The sequence below is a fragment of the Raphanus sativus genome, chromosome 4, assembly GCF_000801105.2.
Source record: "Raphanus sativus cultivar WK10039 chromosome 4, ASM80110v3, whole genome shotgun sequence".
Classification (NCBI taxonomy): Eukaryota; Viridiplantae; Streptophyta; class Magnoliopsida; order Brassicales; family Brassicaceae; genus Raphanus; species Raphanus sativus.
The window spans coordinates 39,241,580-39,261,124 of record NC_079514.1 but is presented as its reverse complement, the minus strand read 5'-3'; the positions used below and the strand labels follow the sequence as shown (position 1 = coordinate 39,261,124).

General features: G+C 41.0%; 5 protein-coding genes across 7 annotated transcripts; 1 reads left to right on the top strand and 4 right to left on the bottom strand.

Moving 5' to 3' along the window:
• Positions 1–76: 76 nt before the first annotated feature.
• Positions 77–2,720, bottom strand: LOC130511351 (uncharacterized). The gene is made up of 2 exons (XM_057008289.1): positions 1,608–2,720; positions 77–1,516 (listed from the first exon to the last, which is right to left on the bottom strand). Exons 1-2 carry the CDS (start codon positions 2,718–2,720, stop codon positions 77–79), a joined length of 2,553 nt encoding a protein of 850 aa, XP_056864269.1.
• Positions 2,721–8,778: 6,058 nt separating this feature from the next.
• On the top strand, positions 8,779–10,766 carry LOC108855875 (phosphatidylglycerophosphate phosphatase PTPMT1). The gene is made up of 6 exons (XM_018629798.2): positions 8,779–9,369; positions 9,446–9,568; positions 9,660–9,753; positions 9,830–9,912; positions 9,996–10,085; positions 10,158–10,766. Exons 1-6 carry the CDS (start codon positions 9,148–9,150, stop codon positions 10,548–10,550), a joined length of 1,005 nt encoding a protein of 334 aa, XP_018485300.1. The 5' UTR covers positions 8,779–9,147; the 3' UTR covers positions 10,551–10,766.
• A 459-nt stretch (positions 10,767–11,225) lies between these two features.
• LOC108849123 (monooxygenase 2) lies at positions 11,226–13,205 on the bottom strand. The gene is given in 7 exon segments (XM_018622631.2): positions 11,226–11,419; positions 11,422–11,868; positions 11,940–12,168; positions 12,245–12,407; positions 12,508–12,573; positions 12,706–12,852; positions 12,932–13,205. Coding segments are annotated over 7 exon segments (1,305 nt in total). The 5' UTR covers positions 13,144–13,205; the 3' UTR covers positions 11,226–11,378.
• Positions 13,206–13,458: 253 nt separating this feature from the next.
• On the bottom strand, positions 13,459–15,159 carry LOC108849124 (uncharacterized). Its single transcript, XM_018622632.2, has 9 exons — positions 15,065–15,159; positions 14,788–14,845; positions 14,671–14,705; positions 14,475–14,580; positions 14,362–14,388; positions 14,162–14,289; positions 14,013–14,061; positions 13,875–13,930; positions 13,459–13,769 (listed from the first exon to the last, which is right to left on the bottom strand). The coding sequence occupies exons 1-9, from the start codon at positions 15,070–15,072 to the stop codon at positions 13,628–13,630; spliced, it is 609 nt and encodes a 202-aa protein (XP_018478134.1). The 5' UTR covers positions 15,073–15,159; the 3' UTR covers positions 13,459–13,627.
• A 1,349-nt stretch (positions 15,160–16,508) lies between these two features.
• On the bottom strand, positions 16,509–18,252 carry LOC108851574 (uncharacterized). 3 transcript variants are annotated; one of them, XM_057008810.1, is made up of 9 exons: positions 18,114–18,252; positions 17,841–17,898; positions 17,710–17,744; positions 17,455–17,613; positions 17,388–17,415; positions 17,163–17,290; positions 17,029–17,074; positions 16,890–16,945; positions 16,509–16,778 (listed from the first exon to the last, which is right to left on the bottom strand). In XM_057008810.1, exons 1-9 carry the CDS (start codon positions 18,125–18,127, stop codon positions 16,637–16,639), a joined length of 666 nt encoding a protein of 221 aa, XP_056864790.1. In that variant the 5' UTR covers positions 18,128–18,252; the 3' UTR covers positions 16,509–16,636. The 3 variants fall into 3 exon arrangements, with proteins under 3 accessions (XP_056864790.1, XP_018480529.1, XP_056864791.1); XM_018625027.2 differs by having other exon boundaries at positions 17,388–17,414; positions 17,508–17,613; positions 18,114–18,245; XM_057008811.1 differs by lacking the exon at positions 17,388–17,415 and having other exon boundaries at positions 17,508–17,613.
• Between the last annotated feature and the right edge of the window lie 1,293 nt (positions 18,253–19,545).

The following is a 19,545-nucleotide window of genomic DNA, read 5'->3' as shown; positions in this document are numbered from 1 at the left end:
CGATAAAAGATATTGAAAAATCAGTAAAAAGAGAGAGTAAATGGGAAAATTCATTCCATTCCGAAGCCATAGCTGATCAATCTTCTTCATCGTTAATCAGCTTGACTAGCTGAAGACAATCCGATTGATAGGACATCGATGTAACTCCTAGCTGTAGGGAGTATGTCATTGCATGAAGCAAGATAGTAAACTCCGCATGTATAGGAGACAAGACCTGGTCCATACCTATGGACCCATATAAATGGGTATCCGGCGCCAGATCCATAGCAAAACCTCCTTCAGAAACTGTCGAATTAGTCACCCATGATGCATCCACTTGGCATCTTGGGAAATGTGACTCGTCCTCCTCGTTCCTGTCATTTGAGGGTTGGGTTCCCCCCGCACCTTCCTTGTTCTCAATAACTTGTGCTACTCTCCAGTTTTCCTCCTCTCTAGTAGCGTGTAGTACTGTATCCGGAGGAATAATTTGGTTGCCGTTGAAAGTCTTCTCGTTCCTAGCTTTCCATATAAACCATGCGATCCATGGAAATCTAGCGAGAATATCTTCCGGAGTTCCATTCTTTTTTGCGCGCAGGAGTAAATAATCAAAGTTTCCGTATAGAGATTCGCTCGGGAAAATTCCCGGAGAGGTAGGGATATCTGATAGTGCCCATGTCTGGAGTGCCGGGGGACAGAGAAAGAGAAGATGATTTATAGATTCATCTTCATGTCCACATCTGGGGCATGACCTATCGATCCCACAATGTCTGTCCGCTAGCCGGCTACAAGTCGCAATGCAGCCCGACAACACTTGCCATAGGAAGTGTTGGATCTTCTTTGGTGCCTTTAGTTTCCAGATCATAGCTTTTAGGGGATTGATGCTCGGTTCGTGGGCTGTGATGTCTTGCTTCTCTTCTTTCATTTGGGTTGCTAGCTTGTACCCCGACTTGACTGTGTACTGGCCCGTTTTCGTATGGATCCAACAATACCCATCGTCTCGAAAGCTGTGGCTGGGACGAATATTTTGAATCAAAGTGATGTCTCCCGGGTCTATTAGTGCCTCAAGCATCTCTGGTCGCCATTGCTTGGAGGTCTGATCGATCAGTTGGTTTACAAACAGGTCCCGGTCGCGATAGACTCCAATATCTATGGCCGGGCGGGCTGGGATGGTCGGGATCCACGGGTCGCACCAAAACCGTGTGTTATAGCCTGAGCCGATCGTTTTTCGTAGTCCCTCTCTTAGCAGGTCCTGTGCTGCTAGAATACTTCTCCACCCATACGAAGGGGAATTAGATTTCTTTACCTCCATTGGACTGATATGCCGATAGTATCTTCCTTTAAGTACACAGGCAAGAAGAGAATTGGGATGGTGTAACAGCCTCCATAATTGTTTTGCTAAAAGCGCTAGGTTAAAGCTTAGAAGATCTTTGAAACCTAGTCCTCCTTTCTCCAATGGTACACAAATTTTCTCCCAAGCAATCCAATGCAAACCTCGGTTGTTTCCTTTTGTGCTCCACCAGAATTTAGCTATGGCTCCCTGCAGCTTATTAATGATGTCTTTTGGTAGTAAGAAGCACGACATCACATAGGTTGGCAGAGCACCTATGTGCAACTGATTTTAAGAGAACCTCTTTGCCGCCCTTAGATAATAGCTTGGCAGACCAGGAGTTGATCCGGTCATTGAGACGATCTCTGATGAAGGCAAAGACCTGTCTTTTCGATCCACATATTTTCTCCGGAAGTCCTAGATACATGCCCATTCCGCCCTCTTTAGTAATACCCAGGGTTTGTTTCATTGCTATCTTTACTTCTTGTCCTACTTTGTATCCAAAAGAGATGGACGATTTCGCTGGGTTTAGAAGCTGTCCCGAAGCTCTCCCGTATAGATTGATAATCCTTATCAGCTCAGCAGCTTGCTGGACATCTGCTTTGCAGAAAAATAAACTATCGTCGGCAAAGAGGAGATGTGAGATCGCTGGGCTTGCTCGAGCTATCTTTAATCCTGTCAGCCTACCTTCCTCCTCAGCGCCTCGGAGTTGAGAGATTAAAGCCTCAGTCAACAAGATGAAAAGAAAGGGAGATAGAGGATCGCCTTGTCGGAGCCCTCTGGAAGGCTGTATATTCCCTTTTGGCTCTCCATTAAGGAGGATTTGGTATGAAATCGAAGAGACACACCAGTGTATCCATGATACCCATTTATCTGCGAATCCCATTTTTAGGAGCAGGGCCTCCAGGAAGCACCATTTTACTCTGTCATATGTCTTACTCATGTCGGTTTTGATCGCCATATACTTCGCTTTACACATGGGGTTCGTGCGCAGGGCGTGGAAAGCTTCCTGTGCCAGGAGTATATTATCAGATATAAGACGTCTCGCCACAAAGGCGGATTGAGTTTCGGAGATGAGTTTTGGTAGAAACTTCTTTAGACGGGAACAGATAATCTTCGAGATGATCTTGTAACTAACGTTGCACAAGCTTATAGGACGAAATTCAGTCATCTCCATCGGGCGCTCCGTCTTTGGTATCAGGCATATGTTCGTTTGATTCATACTCGGGTCAAAAGAGTTCGAGAGGAAGAAATACTTTACCATTGCGATCACCTCTCGAGCTGTGACCTCCCAGAAAAGTTGATAGAAAAGGCCCGTCATGCCGTCCGGTCCTGGAGCTTTATCCAGGTTTATCTCATCAACAGCTTTCTTGATTTCCTGGTCGGATGGAGGTTTCACGAGAGCTGTATTCATCGCAGGAGTAACAATAGCTTTAACGTACCGGAGCACTTCTTCAAAATCACCGGGTTGCGATGTGCTAAAAATACCTTGGAAGTAATCAGATGCTACTTTTTCAATCGCTGGCTCACTCTCTGCCCATCCCCCTCGTGGGGTTTTTAGTTTGATGATACGATTCCTTGCCCGTCGTTGCTTCGTTATTGCATGGAAAAACTTTGTGTTCCGATCTCCATCTTTGATCCACAAAGCTCGACTCTTTTGTCGCCAATATAACTCCTCTTCTCGGAAGGCTGCACAAAGGTTCCATTACAAATTTAGGACTTCCCCACTCGGGATACTTGGATCCGACTGTGCTTTTTCCAGTTGCTCTTTGATAGCCTCTATCTTCTTCTCCGCATTTGAGGGATTATCACGTTTCCATCTTGCTATAGCTTGGCGTACCTCTCCAATTCTAACTTGGACAGACCTTGCGTTAGATTCATCCTGCGGTTTCCAGCCCTCTTCTATTGCTTCTTTAAGGCCATCCTTTAGGACCCAACGGCGATCAAACTTGAAAGACTTACACAATCTCACCTCCTGAGATTGGATACGAGTTAGGACTGGTCTATGATCCGAACCCCATAGTTTCAAATACTCCACATTTGTGTGGGAAAAGATATGGTGCCATTCCTCATTGCCTACGGCTCTGTCTAGCCTACACCGAACCTTTCCAGAACTGCGGTAACCCACCCAGGATAGTCGATTACCTTTGTATGGGAACTCGATCATACCGCAATCGGCCAACATCGTACGAAATGGGAGGAAAGAAGTCTCTGGTCTTTTTCTTCCCCTTTCTTCTCATGATTCCCTACAATCTCATTGAAGTCTCCACTCATATACCATGATCACGTTCTGGTAGTACTCATGCGCGTCAAGCGCTCCCAAACATATCCACGGCACTCAACGACCGGATCACCATAAATAAAAGTCATAAAGACCTGATTGCCTTCAATGGTAGCTTCGATATCAATCATGTGCTTATCAAAGTAAAGAATCGAAACATCAAAGGAATCCATATAAAAAAGTGCTAGTCCACCGCTTTTACCTTCCGGCTCAACGGTGAACAATTTATTATAACCAAAAGAAACTTGAAACTCTTTCAAAAAAGAACGATTGTTTTTTGTTTCAGATAAGAAAAGAAAAGAAGGTGCAAAAAAACGATGTAACTCCCGGAGATGCTTCTTGGTCAAATAGGCTCCGGCCCCTTGACAGTTCCATGAGATGGTGTTCATATTCTCTTACTGGGTGGTTTCTGGGACACCACCGAACCTGATACAGAAGAAGAATTCCTACGCTTAGTAGAAGGGAACACCTCAATACGAGGGACATCGTGAGCTTGGGAGCTCTTAGCAGTACCCGCAGCTTTTGGGATTTTGGAGGATGGTCGACCTCTTGGTAAGTTCAGTTTCTTTGAGGCTCGAGTTCCTTTCCCCAGCGGGCTTTGGGGTTGGCGCTTCTTTATCGGAGTTCCCTCGCGGTTGCTCTGCTTGTTCGTCCCCTTCCATTCCGGGCTTTGAGCTCCACCCGGGGCCTTGCTCCTTGTAGCTTCAAGGATGTTATCCTCGCGCCCTCCAGTCTGTATTGCATCAGACTTCTCAATAGTCTTTCCGTGGTCTTCTCTTCGCATATCTTTGCGCACAGCATTAGCTGGAGATAGCTGTGATATGGCCTCTATTTTTTCTGCATCAAAACCAGGCTCATCCACAAGAAGATCATCATTTTCCATCATATCATCATCCATAACCACATCACCAAAATCATCAACAAGTCTATCAACTTCTGCCTCATCTTCCCTAGTCAAGACCATATCTTCTACTTGTTTTGATTTTATCAGATTGTCTAGCTCCAAGTTATCTATCTCAGGTTCCGAGCTTGATTTAGTTACCATCGGCACATACCTTGGCTCCTGTGGCATCACTGAATTCTCCGCCTCCCTGATTCTGATGATACCTCTATCACGTAGAAGGAGACCCGAGGGTGTTCCTTTTTCCGCCGACATATGAGTTTTCTCCAAGGTTGCCGCTGTCATGGGAGCTTTTCCTTTTATACGCCTCATTCTTTCCTCCGGAGTTTCATCTCTATGCACCACCATGACCCCATTTCCTCGCACTTCTCTGTTCTCTCGCCTCAGGGGAGCCTCTGAAAGAGTCCTCTGAGAGTCTGTTCCTTCTCTTGTTTCAAGGGCTTGGTTCCCCAAAAGCGCAACTGATCTGATTTGCGTGTTGTTCCTAGATTCTGTCATCGGGCTTCTGGGTCTCCAAACACGTTGGGAATGTCGGGAATTGGGAGCAGGGTAACGGTCATTTGACCTGTATCTTGGAACCTCCCTAGCTCTGTTTTGACCTCTGCTCTGATACTGGGAAACAGAGACTTCCCCTGTCTTTTCCTTTTGACGTGTCTCTAGCCGATTCCAGACTGTTTCGTTCCTCAAGGCAGGACGTTCAAATTTGTGATCCTGTCTCCCCTCTGCATATCTCGTTGTTCCCCGGTGCTCCTCATAGTTCCTAGTAGACCAGTAGCTTCCTGAGTCCTTCCTCCTTTTCTCCCCTCTGGAAAATCCAGGATGAAGTTGTCTTCCCGGCGATCTCTTGATACCATCATCAGAAGGTGATCGAGGTCTCTTGTTTGTGATACTGTTGTTGCGGGTACTCAGTGTAGATCGGTTCCTGAGGTGTTTGTGCAGCGAGGCGCTCTTATCAATTTCCCGATATTCTTTGATCTTCTGATCCCGTTCTTCTTGCGTCAGCTCCGGGCATGAGTGGATGTCATGTGTGATTCTGTTGCAGCCAAAACAGTGTCTGGATAGGCCTTCATATTCGAAGTGGACTTTGCCAGTATCACCATTTGGGAAGCCTACTCTTCTCTCAAATTGCAATGGTCGATCCGCGTTAATGGATACTTGTAGACGTGCATTTGTAGAGTCCAGGTTCAGTCGCGTTCCCAAGGCCTTCGCGATCTCCTCGAAGGTCTGATCATTCCAGAAGTGGACCGGAACTCCGGTAACTTTAATCCAAAAAGGTACCGTGTTGGGGAAGTTAGCACTTGTGGAAGGTTCCCAGCGCTTAAGCGCGAAAATCCAGTGATTGAGATGACATGGGCGTTTGTTTAGCACCATAACCAGATCCTCCTCGTTGTCAAAATCAAACTGGAAACATCCATTCCCCAAGTTAACCCCTCGGACTCTTCCTTCCACATTCCATATCCGTGCTCTAGGAAGGAGAGCCATCATCGCTTCAACACTGCGTCCCCCTCTGTGAAGGACTCTGCCGATCAGGGTTCTCTTGAAGCGTTCAACTGCTGTGCTCAGATCGCACGGTGGGAGGTGTATGATTTCATCTTCTACAGTGAGATCCAAACGTCTTGCGGACGAAGAGCCCCCTTGGCGGATCAGATCGCTTTGTGAAACCATTCTTGTAGAGGTGGTTGAGTTTCGAATCAACGGAAACGTAGCACAAGCTAGAGAGAGACGAAAAGGGCGTCACACTCAGAGGGAGAGTAAAGCAAAAGCCTCGTAGTAGTAATGATGGATGAGAACTTAGCAAAGCTCTAATTGTTTGGGTACTTTATGGGTTGAAAAATCTAACCAATAGGTATGTAATAGGTTAATTAATGGTTTTCACTGGAGAAAAGTTGTTCAGTAAGTTTTGGTTAGGGATCAATTCATCTCCAACATGAAATATAATAATTTAATCATTTGGTAAGTCAAAATGATCTTACATCTTAAATATTTTAGAAAATGGGATGACTAGATTAAATTAATGGCTACATTCATTCTAAAAAGAATTAACTGGGTGTTAAAAACCCTAATCACCTCCTGATTATAAAAACAAAACTAAAATACAGAAAGCAAAAACAAAGGGTACCAAACAAAACTTCATATGAGTTGACGATTATGCCTGGAGATTTAACATTACAAAACTGTACGTTATGAAACCGTATGTGGTGTTGAATGTATCCGTGGTACCCATCAGGACCACCGAGAGTCATTAAGAGGATCCTTTAATGCTTCCTCGAACAGTTTAGGTAAATGTTTCACTCTGTGTAGTCAAATGCTTCCACGAGAGCGACTGCGATTGGTCGAAGCCGAGAGTAGAGTGACCGAACCTCGGTGGTCCGGCGAGTGAGGCTTGTTCGGTAGTGATGGAGTTTGTGGTAAGGAAATCGCCGAGGTGTTTGTGAAGGAGATGGAGCACATAGATGTAGCATAGTTTCTTCACTCATTTCCCTTTTATATCTCCCACTATTTTGGCTATAAATAAACCTGTGAATTTTAACTAATTATGATTTTTCTTTTTTCAATAACCAGAGGAAACCGGGATTTCTTGCCATTTAAGGCATCTACATTAAATGTGAGACTTGAACCATGGTCCCAAAATTTTCTAGGTGAACTTTTCAACAACTGGACCACCATGAACTGGATTAAATCCGAATGTGATCATGATTAGCCAAAAAAAATTGGTGAAGAAGCTTATTACTTGGAAATAACAATCAAATGGCGGCCTCAATAAGATCATTGAATAGCTCAGAGAAGACTTGTTCTTAATTCTCAAACTTTCTTAGATTGGTATCTCAAGAAACAACCATGCTCAAAGCCCTTGCTATAGAAGCTTCCAACACCATAGCAAGGTTTAACCAATCTTCGGTTGCATACTCAACCAAGATATTTTAGGGAAAAAGATCAACAACAAGGATAAATTTATGGTAAACAAATCAACAAAATCCCTAGGACGGTCATTATTTAACATCTATCAGCAGCTTCTATTTGCAATCATCTGAATTATAATCGCGAAGTCTTTTGCTCATGCAAACTTGGGCCTCAATTTTATCGTTTTCGGCCCATTTCTACCTACCCTTTTATTGTATTTTATATAGGTGTGAATTCTGCTTGATTGGTCTTGGTGTATGGGGTTAATTCTTCTTTTTTTCGTGATTGGGTCTATGATTGACCTTTAAAACTGAGATGGATTGATGTCTTTTTTGCTTTATCTATAGTACATGTTGGTGATTGAGGTCCTCATTGTTTCAAATCAGAGGCTGTGTCCCGTGTTTTGTAAAGTGTAATGTCAACTTTAATCTAATATATCAATGCCAAAAGAAAAAAGTTTGAACTCTGAATAAAAAGAGAGAATATAACTTATTCCTATCTTTTAAAATAAAAATTATCGAATTTATATTTGAATTTTCAGAGTAAGCCATTCAAACCCGTGATCTTTTTGGAACGATGCAAGAATGCCAGACTACTTACTCAAGAAAATAAAAGAAATGCTCAACCTTGATTCACATAATTTTTGAAATAAAGTACTTTATACATCTATTTTGTTACTGGTCTGGTTGTAAACTGAATGCGTATCCTAACTCCTTAAATAGATATACACAATATTTAAATGAGATATTTGGTTAAAAACACTAGTCAGACTCGAATCATCTACACATCATGTTGCCATCATTGCATTCGTGGGCTGCGGATAACTGGTCAGCTACTTTTTCAGCCCTGGTTGACTTTAAATCACTCGAGCCTATTCGCAGTAATTAAAACAACCACTACAAACGACAATTCTAACGTGTTTGATCGAGGGGGTTGTTGTCTGTCTGTTTGCCAAAAATGCACGCAATTTCTTTTGCAAAAGTATCACATTGCATTGGACGTGAATTTCACTACTTTTAGCAAGTTAAAATGTAACGAAGTAAATTAGTTGTTTTCAAAATAAATCCATATTATATGCCATATTTTAAACCGACTTTCATCCAAGCTAAATGGCGTTCTAAATAAAATTCCTGCACTAAAAAATATTAAAAATTAGAACTTAGCGCGACACAGTCTTCGTTTTATTCTCCATTAAATATTTGTTTGAAAAATTAAATAAAGAGATAATCCTTTTTAAGTGTTATCCGGCCCTTGTGCGAAGCATGACTTTTTCCCTCCACAGATTGCAATGCCACGTGTCATCACGCAATTGACTTTGATATAACGTATTAGGACAGGTGAAACTCTGTCAGCTTAGCAAATCCTTTTTGGTTCTCCTCTCTCTCTCTCTTAAGAGAAAAGCAAAAGAAGGAAGGTTGAGTAGAGATTAGGCAAAAAAAAAAAAAAAAAAAAAAAACTTCGATCCTTAAAATTCGAAACTTTGATCTTAGGGTTTCGATCGAATTAATCCATCAATCGACTCTTCCAGAGTCATCTCCGTCTCCTCGTCGCCTGATCGATCTGATCATGATTTTGAATCCGTCAAGATTTCGATTTCACCTCTGCGTATCGTGTAACACGCTTTAGGGTTTCTCGTTGTTGTGATCGTGAATAATAATCGTGTTTCTGTGTATATATATATAAAAAAAGTGAGATTTTTTTTTAGGGTTTGGGGAGGTTTTTAGATTGTTTGTGTGTGTGTGTGTGTTTGATCTGAATATGTATATCGAAGAAGTGAGTGAGAAAGGGGAGAGATCGGTGGAGGAGGAGGTTAGTGATGGATTGGTGAGCAGTGGAGGAGAAGTGGTTGTGTTGACGACGACGACCAAAATGGCACTCGTTGGTGTTGGTGCTCGTGCCTTGTTCTATCCCACTTTGATTTACAACGTTGTTCGGAACAAGGTTGAGGCTGAGTTTCATTGGTGGGACAGAGTGGCTCAGGTATAATAAAGTTATCGACTTTATGAGCTGGTTTTTGTGTTTGATTCATTGAAAGTTTACTGCTTTGTTTCTGTAGTTTATATTACTGGGAGCTGTTCCGTTTCCATCTGATGTTCCACGGCTGAAGGAGCTTGGTGTTTGTGGAGTGATCACTCTGAATGAGCCGTATGAGACTTTGGTTCCATCATCTCTCTACAAAGTCTGTTTCTTTTTTCTCTGACTAGTGCTCTGTCTTTTGGTTTCTTGTTATTTACTAATCTTTGTTTGATTTTACTTAAATCTTGTTGAAGTCTTACTGCATTGACCACCTGGTGATTGCCACGAGAGATTATTGTTATGCACCTTCCATGGAAGCGATATGTCAAGCTGTTGATTTTATCCATAGTAAGTGTACCCTTCTCATTTTGTTCTTTTATTCTTCTTTGTTGCAGTTGTTTGATCTTGTTTTATTTCGTTGAAGGAAATGCTTCGCTTGGGAAGACGACTTATGTTCACTGCAAGGCGGGTCGTGGCCGCAGCACAACTATCGTCTTATGCTACTTGGTTCGTGTTGCAGTTCGTCCCATTAACAGTTTGCTTCAATATATCGTTTTTTTTTTCCATCTGATAATATCTTTGCAATGCAGGTGCAACACAAGCACATGACACCTGAAGAAGCATATGCCTACGTTAGGTCAATCAGGCCTAGGGTGAAACTAGCTTCTACCCAATGGAAGGTAATCCACATGGGCACTTTATTTGTTCTGTTCTTCTTCTTCAGTCTCTGATTCTCCTAACCGTGTCTGCAGGCGGTTCTTGAGTACTACAACGTCAGGGTGCTGAATACTACCACCGAGAGTTCCTCTACTGATGCGACTTCAGCTTTGATCCCGAGAAGTACGAAGCAGGTTTGTTCTGGGAATGTGGTTGTGTTTGATGATGGTTCGGTGGTGGTAGTGACCCACTCGGATGTAGAGGGCTATGATGATGATGATGACTCACGGAAGTCAATGAGTGTTGCTGCTGGGAACGAGTTATGGGCGGCAGCTGCAGATCTGAGCATGGTGTACCGGGTGAAAGTGGTGGGGCAAGCTGCGTTAGCGAGGATCTCGTGCATGTGGCTGGGCTTGCGCGAGGATCAAAAGCTCTCTGGGAAAAATCTTTCCGTGAGTGGTATAAGCGTCGACATTTCTGTCTACTGATGATGATGAAAAATGGTGCAGGGGTGAGTCTTGGCGAGCGTAGTGAATGTTGCCCTTTTCACTCTTCTCCTCAGTAAAAAAGAATATAAATAAAAAGGGGTCAAATTAGATTATAGAAGACGAAGGTTTGTAAACTCTGCAAACACAAAAAGACTTGGTTTTGTGGTCTGGGTAATGTAATGAATGAAATACATGAATTAATCTTATTTTCAAGTATCCAAGCTTCAAACACAAGTTTACTTCACAGTAAAATAATTATAATCACTACATATGACAAAGGTTACTGTCATATGAGTCTGATAATTTTCAAGTATCCAAGCTTCAAGCATCCAAGTTGGTCTTTTGAGTTTGTACTCCATGGTTACTGTTATCCCACATCAAGTTCCATAGGTTGTTGCTCTTGGTGCATACCAGACCTTAGCGCATTTGTCGATGCTCTTGGTGCAGACCAGACCTTGGTTTCACAGTTTGACCATAGCTATGTCTCCACTGCCTGCTCACGGGCATCGAGAAAAGTAAAACAAAACAAACGCTTCGTCACATTTTGGCATCATTTGAGTCTGAGCTTTCTTCAGTCCAAGCTTACTCTGCTCTTGTCGAGATAACTTTGTAATAAATACTAGCTTCAACCATTTGCATTGAACTGTTTATTCTTTTACAGAGCTTTTCTGATAATAACTTTCTTTTGAAGTTCTTCATAAAAGTATCTGTTTCTTCAAGCATTTTTTATTACACATTGTTCAAGTACTCTACAGCCAATCTGAACTATACAGACATGCCAATGCCTGAGGAATTCAGGTTTTATAAGAATCATACAGAGGCTCACACTCAAAGTTTGTGTGTTCCAGCATCGGTCCGAGCCTCACTAACTTCGGTATAACAACATTGTCCCTAACGGAACACACAAGAGGATTGTCCCACTGCAGAAGTGCTCCAACTAGATTTGCACGCACCGTCAACGGGAACGCCCGAGACCATCTCTCGCTCCCATATGATTCCATCGCCTCTTCCACTGACTCAGTCCCTCCGTTTATTGCACCGGCAAGTTTATTCGCAAGAACAACCGAATCTTCCAAGGCACAGCAAGCACCTTGACCGAGATTTGGAGTCATCGGGTGCCAAGCATCTCCAACGAGAACCACTCTGCCTTTTGACGCTGGAGGAGCAACGCCGGGCCATAGCCACCTGTCCACAAGAGGAGTCCTGCTGATTGTTTCATCAGGTGTTAGGTCTATGAGGTCTTGCAGATCCTTAGGCCAGGTACTAACCAGTTCTTTGGCTTGTGTTTTGAGGATAGCTGGATCAGTTATCTTCGGCCCTGCATATCTCAAGAACTGTTATATAGTAGTACTTGAGAGAAGGAAGCTATGATTAATCTTGAAATGTTACCTAGAGATGGGCTGTTGAAACAGATGAACCAGTAGACTTTTGTTGGAGAGACAGGTACATATCCAGCTCTAAGCCCTCTTCCGTATATGTAGTTCACCTTTTTCTGAAATGGCTGTCCATCTGGATAGTATCCAAGTCCTCTGAAGGCGCAATGGCCGACATATTTTGGCTCACTGAACCCCATCCAAGTGGCTACTTTAGACCGGATACCGTCACAACCAATAACAATCTATCAAAAGACATACATCAACCAGATCAGCCAAAGTATATAGTTTCTGGTCATAGTACTCAGGAACAATAAATACCTTTGCTAGCAATTTGCTTCCGTCTTCAAGTTCAAGTTGAGTGTCACCATTAGCATTGCTTTGTATTGTTTTCAGTTTTGAAGAAAACTTAATGGTTTGTGGAGGTAGCTGGCTAGCAAGTGTTTCCAAGAGCACTCTCCTTTCCACGGCACGGACTTCTTGGCTATTAATATATATATATAAGACATGTTTTGGTTTACTCACATGAATCAAATCATGTGCTCTTAACTACCTTGATGAGCAAGTTGACAAAGTGGCCTAACCTTTGATCTTCGTCTTTAAATGTGAAAGAACGAAGCTCTCTTCCATCTCCATTCTTCACTACCATCCTGCTCAGCTGATCATACCAACACACTCAGGTAAAACCAAAAAAAAAACAAGATCTCGCTCTTTTGAAACATAAACTCCTAGTGTTGTTCTGTTTGGTTTCATCTCTCTCTATGGGCAGAAAGAAACTGTACCCTTCGATCTCGAGGAACTGAGTACGGAGCTGAGGCCCCACGGAGATAGCGTCAAGAACACGCCACCCGTTCTTGAATAGCGTCAGCGATGTTCCTCCGGTTCGAAGCGACTCTGCCTGCTCCAGCACCACGGACCGGACTCCGAGACTAAACCATCAACCAAAATCTCCGGTTCAGTGAGTTCCAAGTAAATTACAAACAAACCGAACTTTACTCCCTAGCTTACCGGTGAAGAGAAACGGCGGTAGCGAGCCCGCCAATTCCGGCGCCAACAATCACTACGCTCTCCTCTCCATCCCCACCGCTTGTTTGGGCTCTGGTCACTGTTAAACCAACCGGTTTTGATCCGGTTCGAACCGGAAACCATCTGTAGCGTCTGGTTAAAGATTGGCGAGGTGAGGGAGGAAAGATCGGAGGAAGCAGAAGAGACGTTGCCATGGCCTCCTCGGCTTGTGAATGTTCTTTTCAGGTGAGGACAAGTGGATAATATTTTGATTCAATTAATTTTCAGACATAGTTAGTGTTAGAGTGTTATATGCAGTTAATATGCAGCCACGTGTTCAACTAACACTATCACATAGCTCATGTGACAAACAATCTTCCACATCCATTTCTCATGGAAGATTGATCACCATTCTTTTTTTTTTGAACAAAATTGATCACCATTCATGCTTATTTTATTTCTCTGGTAGGTTCATCTGAGGTCATCTTGTAAATATGCATTTAACACACTTTTCAAGATAGAGACGAAAATGATACTTTGATGTTTACAGTTTATTTTCATTGATCTTTAGCACACATATAGCAAACCACAAGTCTTTTAAGCTTAATCATAATCACCAGACAGACATAGATTATCAATACACAAAGCTAGAACCAATATATAATTACCTAATTATATAGTAGTCACAAGAGTCTCTTACTAAACGCCCCTAAGAACCTCCCTTGCACGTTTTATCTTCTTCTTCTCTTCTTCGGCTTTCAACATACCACCCTGTATCCCACAGCTAAACACCAACAGCTCCGAGTAACCCATACCGTCAAGCTCTTTACCAATCATTCTCCTGTTATGAGCAACCAAACCCGAACAGTGAAAAAGACAGACACAGCATAAGAAGAAGAAGAAGAAGAGAAAAAAAACTAGTGAGGAATGAATGCTAATCACATACTGGTTCAAAAGCCTTAATCTCTCCTTCTCGATCTTCAAACATTCGATGGTTGACATCTGCAAGAAACAGACAAAACCCAATCTGAAGCGACAGGACATGAAAGGTGAGAAAACATGGGCATCGATATAAGATACTCACCAGATCTTCATGGTTATAGGTATACTCCTGGGGGCTGTCTTGAGGAGGTCTGTATCCACAACAAGATGATGCTTTCATGTTCTCAAAGAGAGAGAGAGAGAGAGAGAGAGAGAAGAAGAAAAAAAAAATGATCATAGCGTCGTTTTTACCTGAGACGGAGTTCTCTAGCCTTGTTCCTCAAAGCTCTTCTTCTCCTTGCCAGAAGCGATTGGTAGGCCAAATCCTCTTTCTCTTTTGCGTCAAGCCATTCCTTTCCCATAACATCGCATTCAACAATCTGAAATGGTGGGGGGTCAAAATCGATATATCAAACAAAAGGGTGTTAAAAGTTTGAACTCAAGATCTTTACCTGCTTGACTGTTAATTCATGGTGTGCCTGAAACAAAGGTAAGGGTTATTAAAAAAAAGAACTATAATCAAACAAAGATGATTGGGTTGAGAAGGAAAAAAAAACCCCAAAACCTTATCTGTTTGTTCTTGCACATTGCGGAAGCCCTCCTTTAACATACTTTCAAGTGAAGCCAGCTGGGTGTAGCTTAGACCATTGAGACCCTCACCATTGAGTTTACTGGAATAATAATAATGATGGTTTCAATAAGCTCAAAGAAAGAAGCAAAAAAAAAAAAATGCATGGGGGGAAGAAAGATAGGAGTCATACTCGTTTGAAATCTGTAACATTTTGATCTCCTCCTGCTGCAAGAACACACACCAAAGATTGTAAGAATAAAAACAACAGTTGTTTTTTTTTATTTTCTTTTCTAATCGAGTGTCATACCAATTCATGGATAACTTGTATATATTGGAGCCTTTGATTTACAGATCTGCGTGTAGTTCTGAAAAAACAACAAATAAGTCAGTCTCAATAGCTCTACCTGACAACCAACCAAATCAACAAAAACGAAACCAAAACCCTAAGCTAGTCAGACTCTAGGATCCAAACTCTAAATAACAAATTCAGATTTAACTGCTCTATCTGAGAATCTAATCAACAACAAGTCAACAACAACGAAATCAAAACCCTAAGCTAGAGAAACATCTGAGAGATTGATTACCTTGGCATCTCTCACTCTCTCTCTCTGGCCACGCCCTTGCGCCTTCAAATTCCAAATTCAATCATGTCACCATTCAACATCCTAATTTATAGACTTCTTCAACTCGTAATGGGCCCCTAACACAGGCCCAACCATAAATACAATTTGCTACCACTAGCTTGAGCAGTCCCTTGATTATATAAACACTGTTATTTTTTCATTTCATAATAAGAATCTGAATAGTACTTTCTATAATATTTTCTTGTTTCTTTTACAAAAATATATATTTTCATGTATGTGCTTGGAGCTATTTCAAGTCACAAAATAGCAAAGAGAAACTAAAAGGAGAATAGTGTGACGTTTATTTAAATTTTGATTATGCTTTTATATCACCAACCATTAACCAACGGTCTCATATAGTATTGGTGCACATCCATGCGTTGAAACACTCTTTCTAGTTCTCGTCTGCAAGTCAAACCTAACGAGAAAATACACTTGTTCAACAAGCACATTCATGCTTAATATGATAAGTAAAAACTTGACAATATGTATGAGAAAAAAAAACCCCTTTTGAGGTACATTTTGTGTGGAGTGCCTTGATTGTTAGAACTCTTGTTTTGTCTTGAATGATGTGAGTGGTTTTCCTGCTAAATGACAAAATAAAAAAGTTTTACAAATTTGAAACTCTTTTCAAGCATATTTGAAACCTGCTTTATGTGGAACCAAATCCTGTTAAATGACAAATTATTTGACATCTCTCTTCTGTTTGAATTATAGTTTGTCTCTCCTGTTAAGCAGACAAGTGGACTACTGAAGCACTTGAATATGCTTGCAAACTTGACAGCAGAAAGGGATTGTGAACACAGAAAAACTGCTTTGAACACCATGGTCCATGGCTCGTGGGTTATAAACTTTTTGGTAGGGCATAACTTTTTTTTTTTAAATTAAAATGTATTCTCTTTAGCAAAAAAAAAAAAAAAGATATGCCATTTCATACAGTGATTTTATAATGATTCGGCTCTTTTTCATTAGCTTTCTAGCCACAGAGATTTGTTTGTGAAGCTCACTCACTACTCACAAGCATGTATTGCTCTAGACATTTCAAAATAAATAAAAAACTTGCGCATGGAGTCAAAGAAGGGACTCTAGAAAGCCTTATAACAGAGCTCTTGCTTTGGCTTCTGGTTGAAAGAGTTCCACGCATGGAAGATGGCAGCCGACTTCTGATCTTTTGCTGAATGTTTTTGATTCGCATGCTAATGTTGTCATTTTTACTATAAAATTCAGACACTCTAGCGTAAGTAGAAGAAGCCTTAATATTACAAAGCCAGCTCTAACCATTTTTTGTGACTTGTATAGTTGTGAGACGAAAAAAAGGATACTATGAATCCGTTTACAGTTTTATTTTGAATATATTTGATCTTTTGCACATATAGCCTAACATATTAGAATCCAGCAAACCATAAGTCTTTTAAGTTTGATCATATAATTATCACCAGAGAGACAGATTATTAACACACAAAAGCCAGAACCAACAACATATAATTATCTAAGTACAATACATAGTCACAAGAGTCTTATTCAATATTTTCTTCATGTGCCCCCAAGAACCTGCCTTGCACGTTTTATCTTATTTTTCTCTTCTTCGGCTTTCAACATACCACCCTGTATCGCACAGCCAAACACCAACAGCTCCAAGTATCCCATACCGTCAAGCTCTTTACCAATCATTCTCCTGTAGTGAGCACCAAACCGAACAGTTAAAAAGACATGCAGACACATCACACATCCGAAGAAGAAGAAAAAAAAAACGTTTCAAGAGAGGAATGAATGTAAAATCACATACTGGTTCAAAAGCCGTAATCTCTCCTTCTCGATCTTCAAAGATTCGATGGTTAACATCTACAAGAGACAGACAAACGCAATGTGTTGAGGCGACAGGGACATGAGGTGACTAAGGGCATCGATAATATATCTATACTCACCAGTGTTTCAGGGTCATAGCTATGAGGAGGGCTGTCTTGAGGAGGACTGTATCAAGAAGAAGAAGAAGAAGAAGATGGTTTCATGTTCTTAAGGAGAAAAAAGAAAAGTGATCATAGCTCAAAGCCTACTTTACCTGAGGCGGAGTTCTCGAGCCTTGTTCCTCAAAGCTGTTCTTCTCCTTGCCAGAAGCGATTGGTAAGCCGAATCCTCTTTCTCTTTTTCGTCAAGCCATTCCTTTCCCATAACATCGCAATCAACAATCTGAAATGGAGGAGATGGTGGGGGTCAAAATCGATATATATATATACACAAAATGGTGTTAAAACATTCAACTCAAGTCTCAAGATAAGATCCCTACCTCGCTGAGTAATAACTCCTGCTGTGCCTGAAACAAAGGTAAGGGTTATTAAGAAAAAAAGAATTATAATCTCAAACAAAGATGATTAGGTTGGGAAAGAAAAAGAAAAAAACCCCAAACCTTATCTGTTTGTTCATCCACAATCCGGAAGCCCTCCTTTAACATACTTTCAAGTGAAGCCAGCTCGGTGTAGCTCAGACCTTCTAGACCCTCACCATTCAGTTTCCTGGAATAATAATAATAATAATAATAATGGTTTCAATAAGTTCAAGAAATAAGCAAAAAAAAAAAGGGACAAAATTATTTTCTTGAGGAATGATACTCGTTGGAAATCTGTAACATTTTGATCTCTTCCTGCTGCAAGAACACACAAATAAAGATTCTTGTAAGAATAAAAAAAACAAAATTTGTGTTTTTCTTTTTTCTTTTTTTTTTCTCATCAATTGTCTTTACCAATTCTTGGATAACTTGTATATATTGGAGCCTTTGTTTTACAGATCTGCGTGTAGTTCTGTACAAGAAGAATAAATAAGTCAGTCTCAGTTGATCTCCATAATTAAGAACCTAATCAACAACAAAAACGAAACCAAAACCCTAAGCTAGTCAGATTCTAGGATCCAAACACAGTATCAGATACACTAATTCAAATTCAACTGCTCTATCTGAGAACCTAATCAACAACAACGAAATCAAACCCTAAGCTAGAGAAATATCATGAGAGATTACCTTGGCCTTGGCATCTCTCTCTCACGCGCTTCCGCGTTCCGTTTCCTGTACTGGCGTACTGCTCACCTTAACATCCTAATTTATAGACTTCTTCAACTCGTAATGGGGGCCCAACATTTTATAAACCCTGTTATGTTTTCATTTCATAATAAGAATTTGAATAATACTTAGTGTGACATTTATTTAATTTTTGATTATGCTTTTATATCATCACCAACCATTAACCAAATGGTCTCATATAGTATTGGTGCAATCCATGCGTTGAAACGTGACTCTTCTCGTTCTCGTCTGCGAGTCAAACCTAACTAGAAAATAGTTACACGTGCTCAACAAACACTTTCATACTTCCACATCATTTTTTATAAAACTTGTGAAGGATGCAGATGGGCTTGTTTCATACTTAGCAAATAAGGTTAATTTGTGTAATAAACTTTCGGTTAGCAAATAAGGTTTGTTGTAATTAACTTTCTCGTTAGGTTTGACTTGCAGACGAGAAGAGTCTCGTTTTAACTCTTTAGAGCATCTTTATCCTTGCAACTCAGTATCGGTTGCTTAATAATATTTTATTAGTATTTAAGAAGTAAATTATGCCAAAAGATTTGGGTAAGCAACTTCATTATTTTGCTCCTCCATTGCAAATCTCTTATTTTTGGTTGCTTCAAGTAGTTGTTGTTGAAACCGTACGAAGCCATCTTCTGGATATCCGTCGGGCGTTACAAGCTCCACCTTACTGAATCTGACCGGAGTGAAAAGCTGAAGCTATAGAAGCGTTACCAAGATGTAGCATGTCTAATTATAACGAAGAAAGAAGAGATCTTTTTGTTTGATCTCATCATTCAAAATCTGAGAATTAATCGCTGCAGAAGAGAATCAGATTCTATACCAAAAGGAACAAGAAGAACAGAGGAGAGATGAGAAAGAGAGGGAAGAAGAACAAGAAGAACAGAGGAGAGATGAGAAAGAGAGAAGGACGCGTGTCCCTTAAGCGTCTGTCTCTTCCTTTGCTTAATTAATGCTTAATTAAGCAACGTTGTTTCTCTTAAAAGGTAATTTCCATTTATTTTTAATCACAATTAACATAAGCAACCTTGATTAGCAACCGGGATAAAGATGCTCTTACCAAACTCACAAGTGAGCAGTCACTCGGTTATATAAACGCAAACTCGTTTCCTTCTTCCACAAACATTAGCACTTTTTTTCTCTTAGTTTCATCTTTCCACCATGAGTAACAGGTCTTTCGCAGCTAGGAACCATGCTTTGGGGAAGAAAGTGGAAGAGATGTCCAACCAGTTGGGTGCCGAAGTAGCCGTGATCACCTACCGTAGGGATGGGGTCAGTTACGAACATGCTAGTCCCAGATTTGGTTTTAACGTCTGACTTTTTAGATTTTCATTTCTGACTTCAGGTTATTAAGCACTAATAAACTTGATTC

Excerpts from the sequence above, each read along its gene's own strand:
- LOC108849124 (XM_018622632.2), bottom strand. Across the intron at positions 14,389-14,474 it reads TGCAAGAACAAACAGATAAG|GCACACCATGAATTAACAGT; the intron begins GTTTTGGGGTTT and ends CCTTTGTTTCAG. Across the intron at positions 13,931-14,012 it reads CCTATAACCATGAAGATCTG|ATGTCAACCATCGAATGTTT; the intron begins GTGAGTATCTTA and ends TGTTTCTTGCAG.
- LOC108851574 (XM_057008810.1), bottom strand. Across the intron at positions 17,416-17,454 it reads AATCATCTTTGTTTGAGATT|GGCACAGCAGGAGTTATTAC; the intron begins ATAATTCTTTTT and ends ACCTTTGTTTCA. Across the intron at positions 17,075-17,162 it reads GCTCGAGAACTCCGCCTCAG|TCCTCCTCAAGACAGCCCTC; the intron begins GTAAAGTAGGCT and ends TTCTTGATACAG.
- LOC108855875 (XM_018629798.2), top strand. The coding sequence starts at position 9,148 with ATGTATATCGAAGAAGTGAGTGAGAAAGGGGAGAGATCGGTGGAGGAG. Across the intron at positions 9,913-9,995 it reads CTATCGTCTTATGCTACTTG|GTGCAACACAAGCACATGAC; the intron begins GTTCGTGTTGCA and ends TTTGCAATGCAG. Across the intron at positions 10,086-10,157 it reads TAGCTTCTACCCAATGGAAG|GCGGTTCTTGAGTACTACAA; the intron begins GTAATCCACATG and ends CCGTGTCTGCAG.
- LOC130511351 (XM_057008289.1), bottom strand. The coding sequence starts at position 2,720 with ATGAATACAGCTCTCGTGAAACCTCCATCCGACCAGGAAATCAAGAAA. Across the intron at positions 1,517-1,607 it reads TATCTAAGGGCGGCAAAGAG|GGAGCCATAGCTAAATTCTG; the intron begins GTTCTCTTAAAA and ends AATAAGCTGCAG.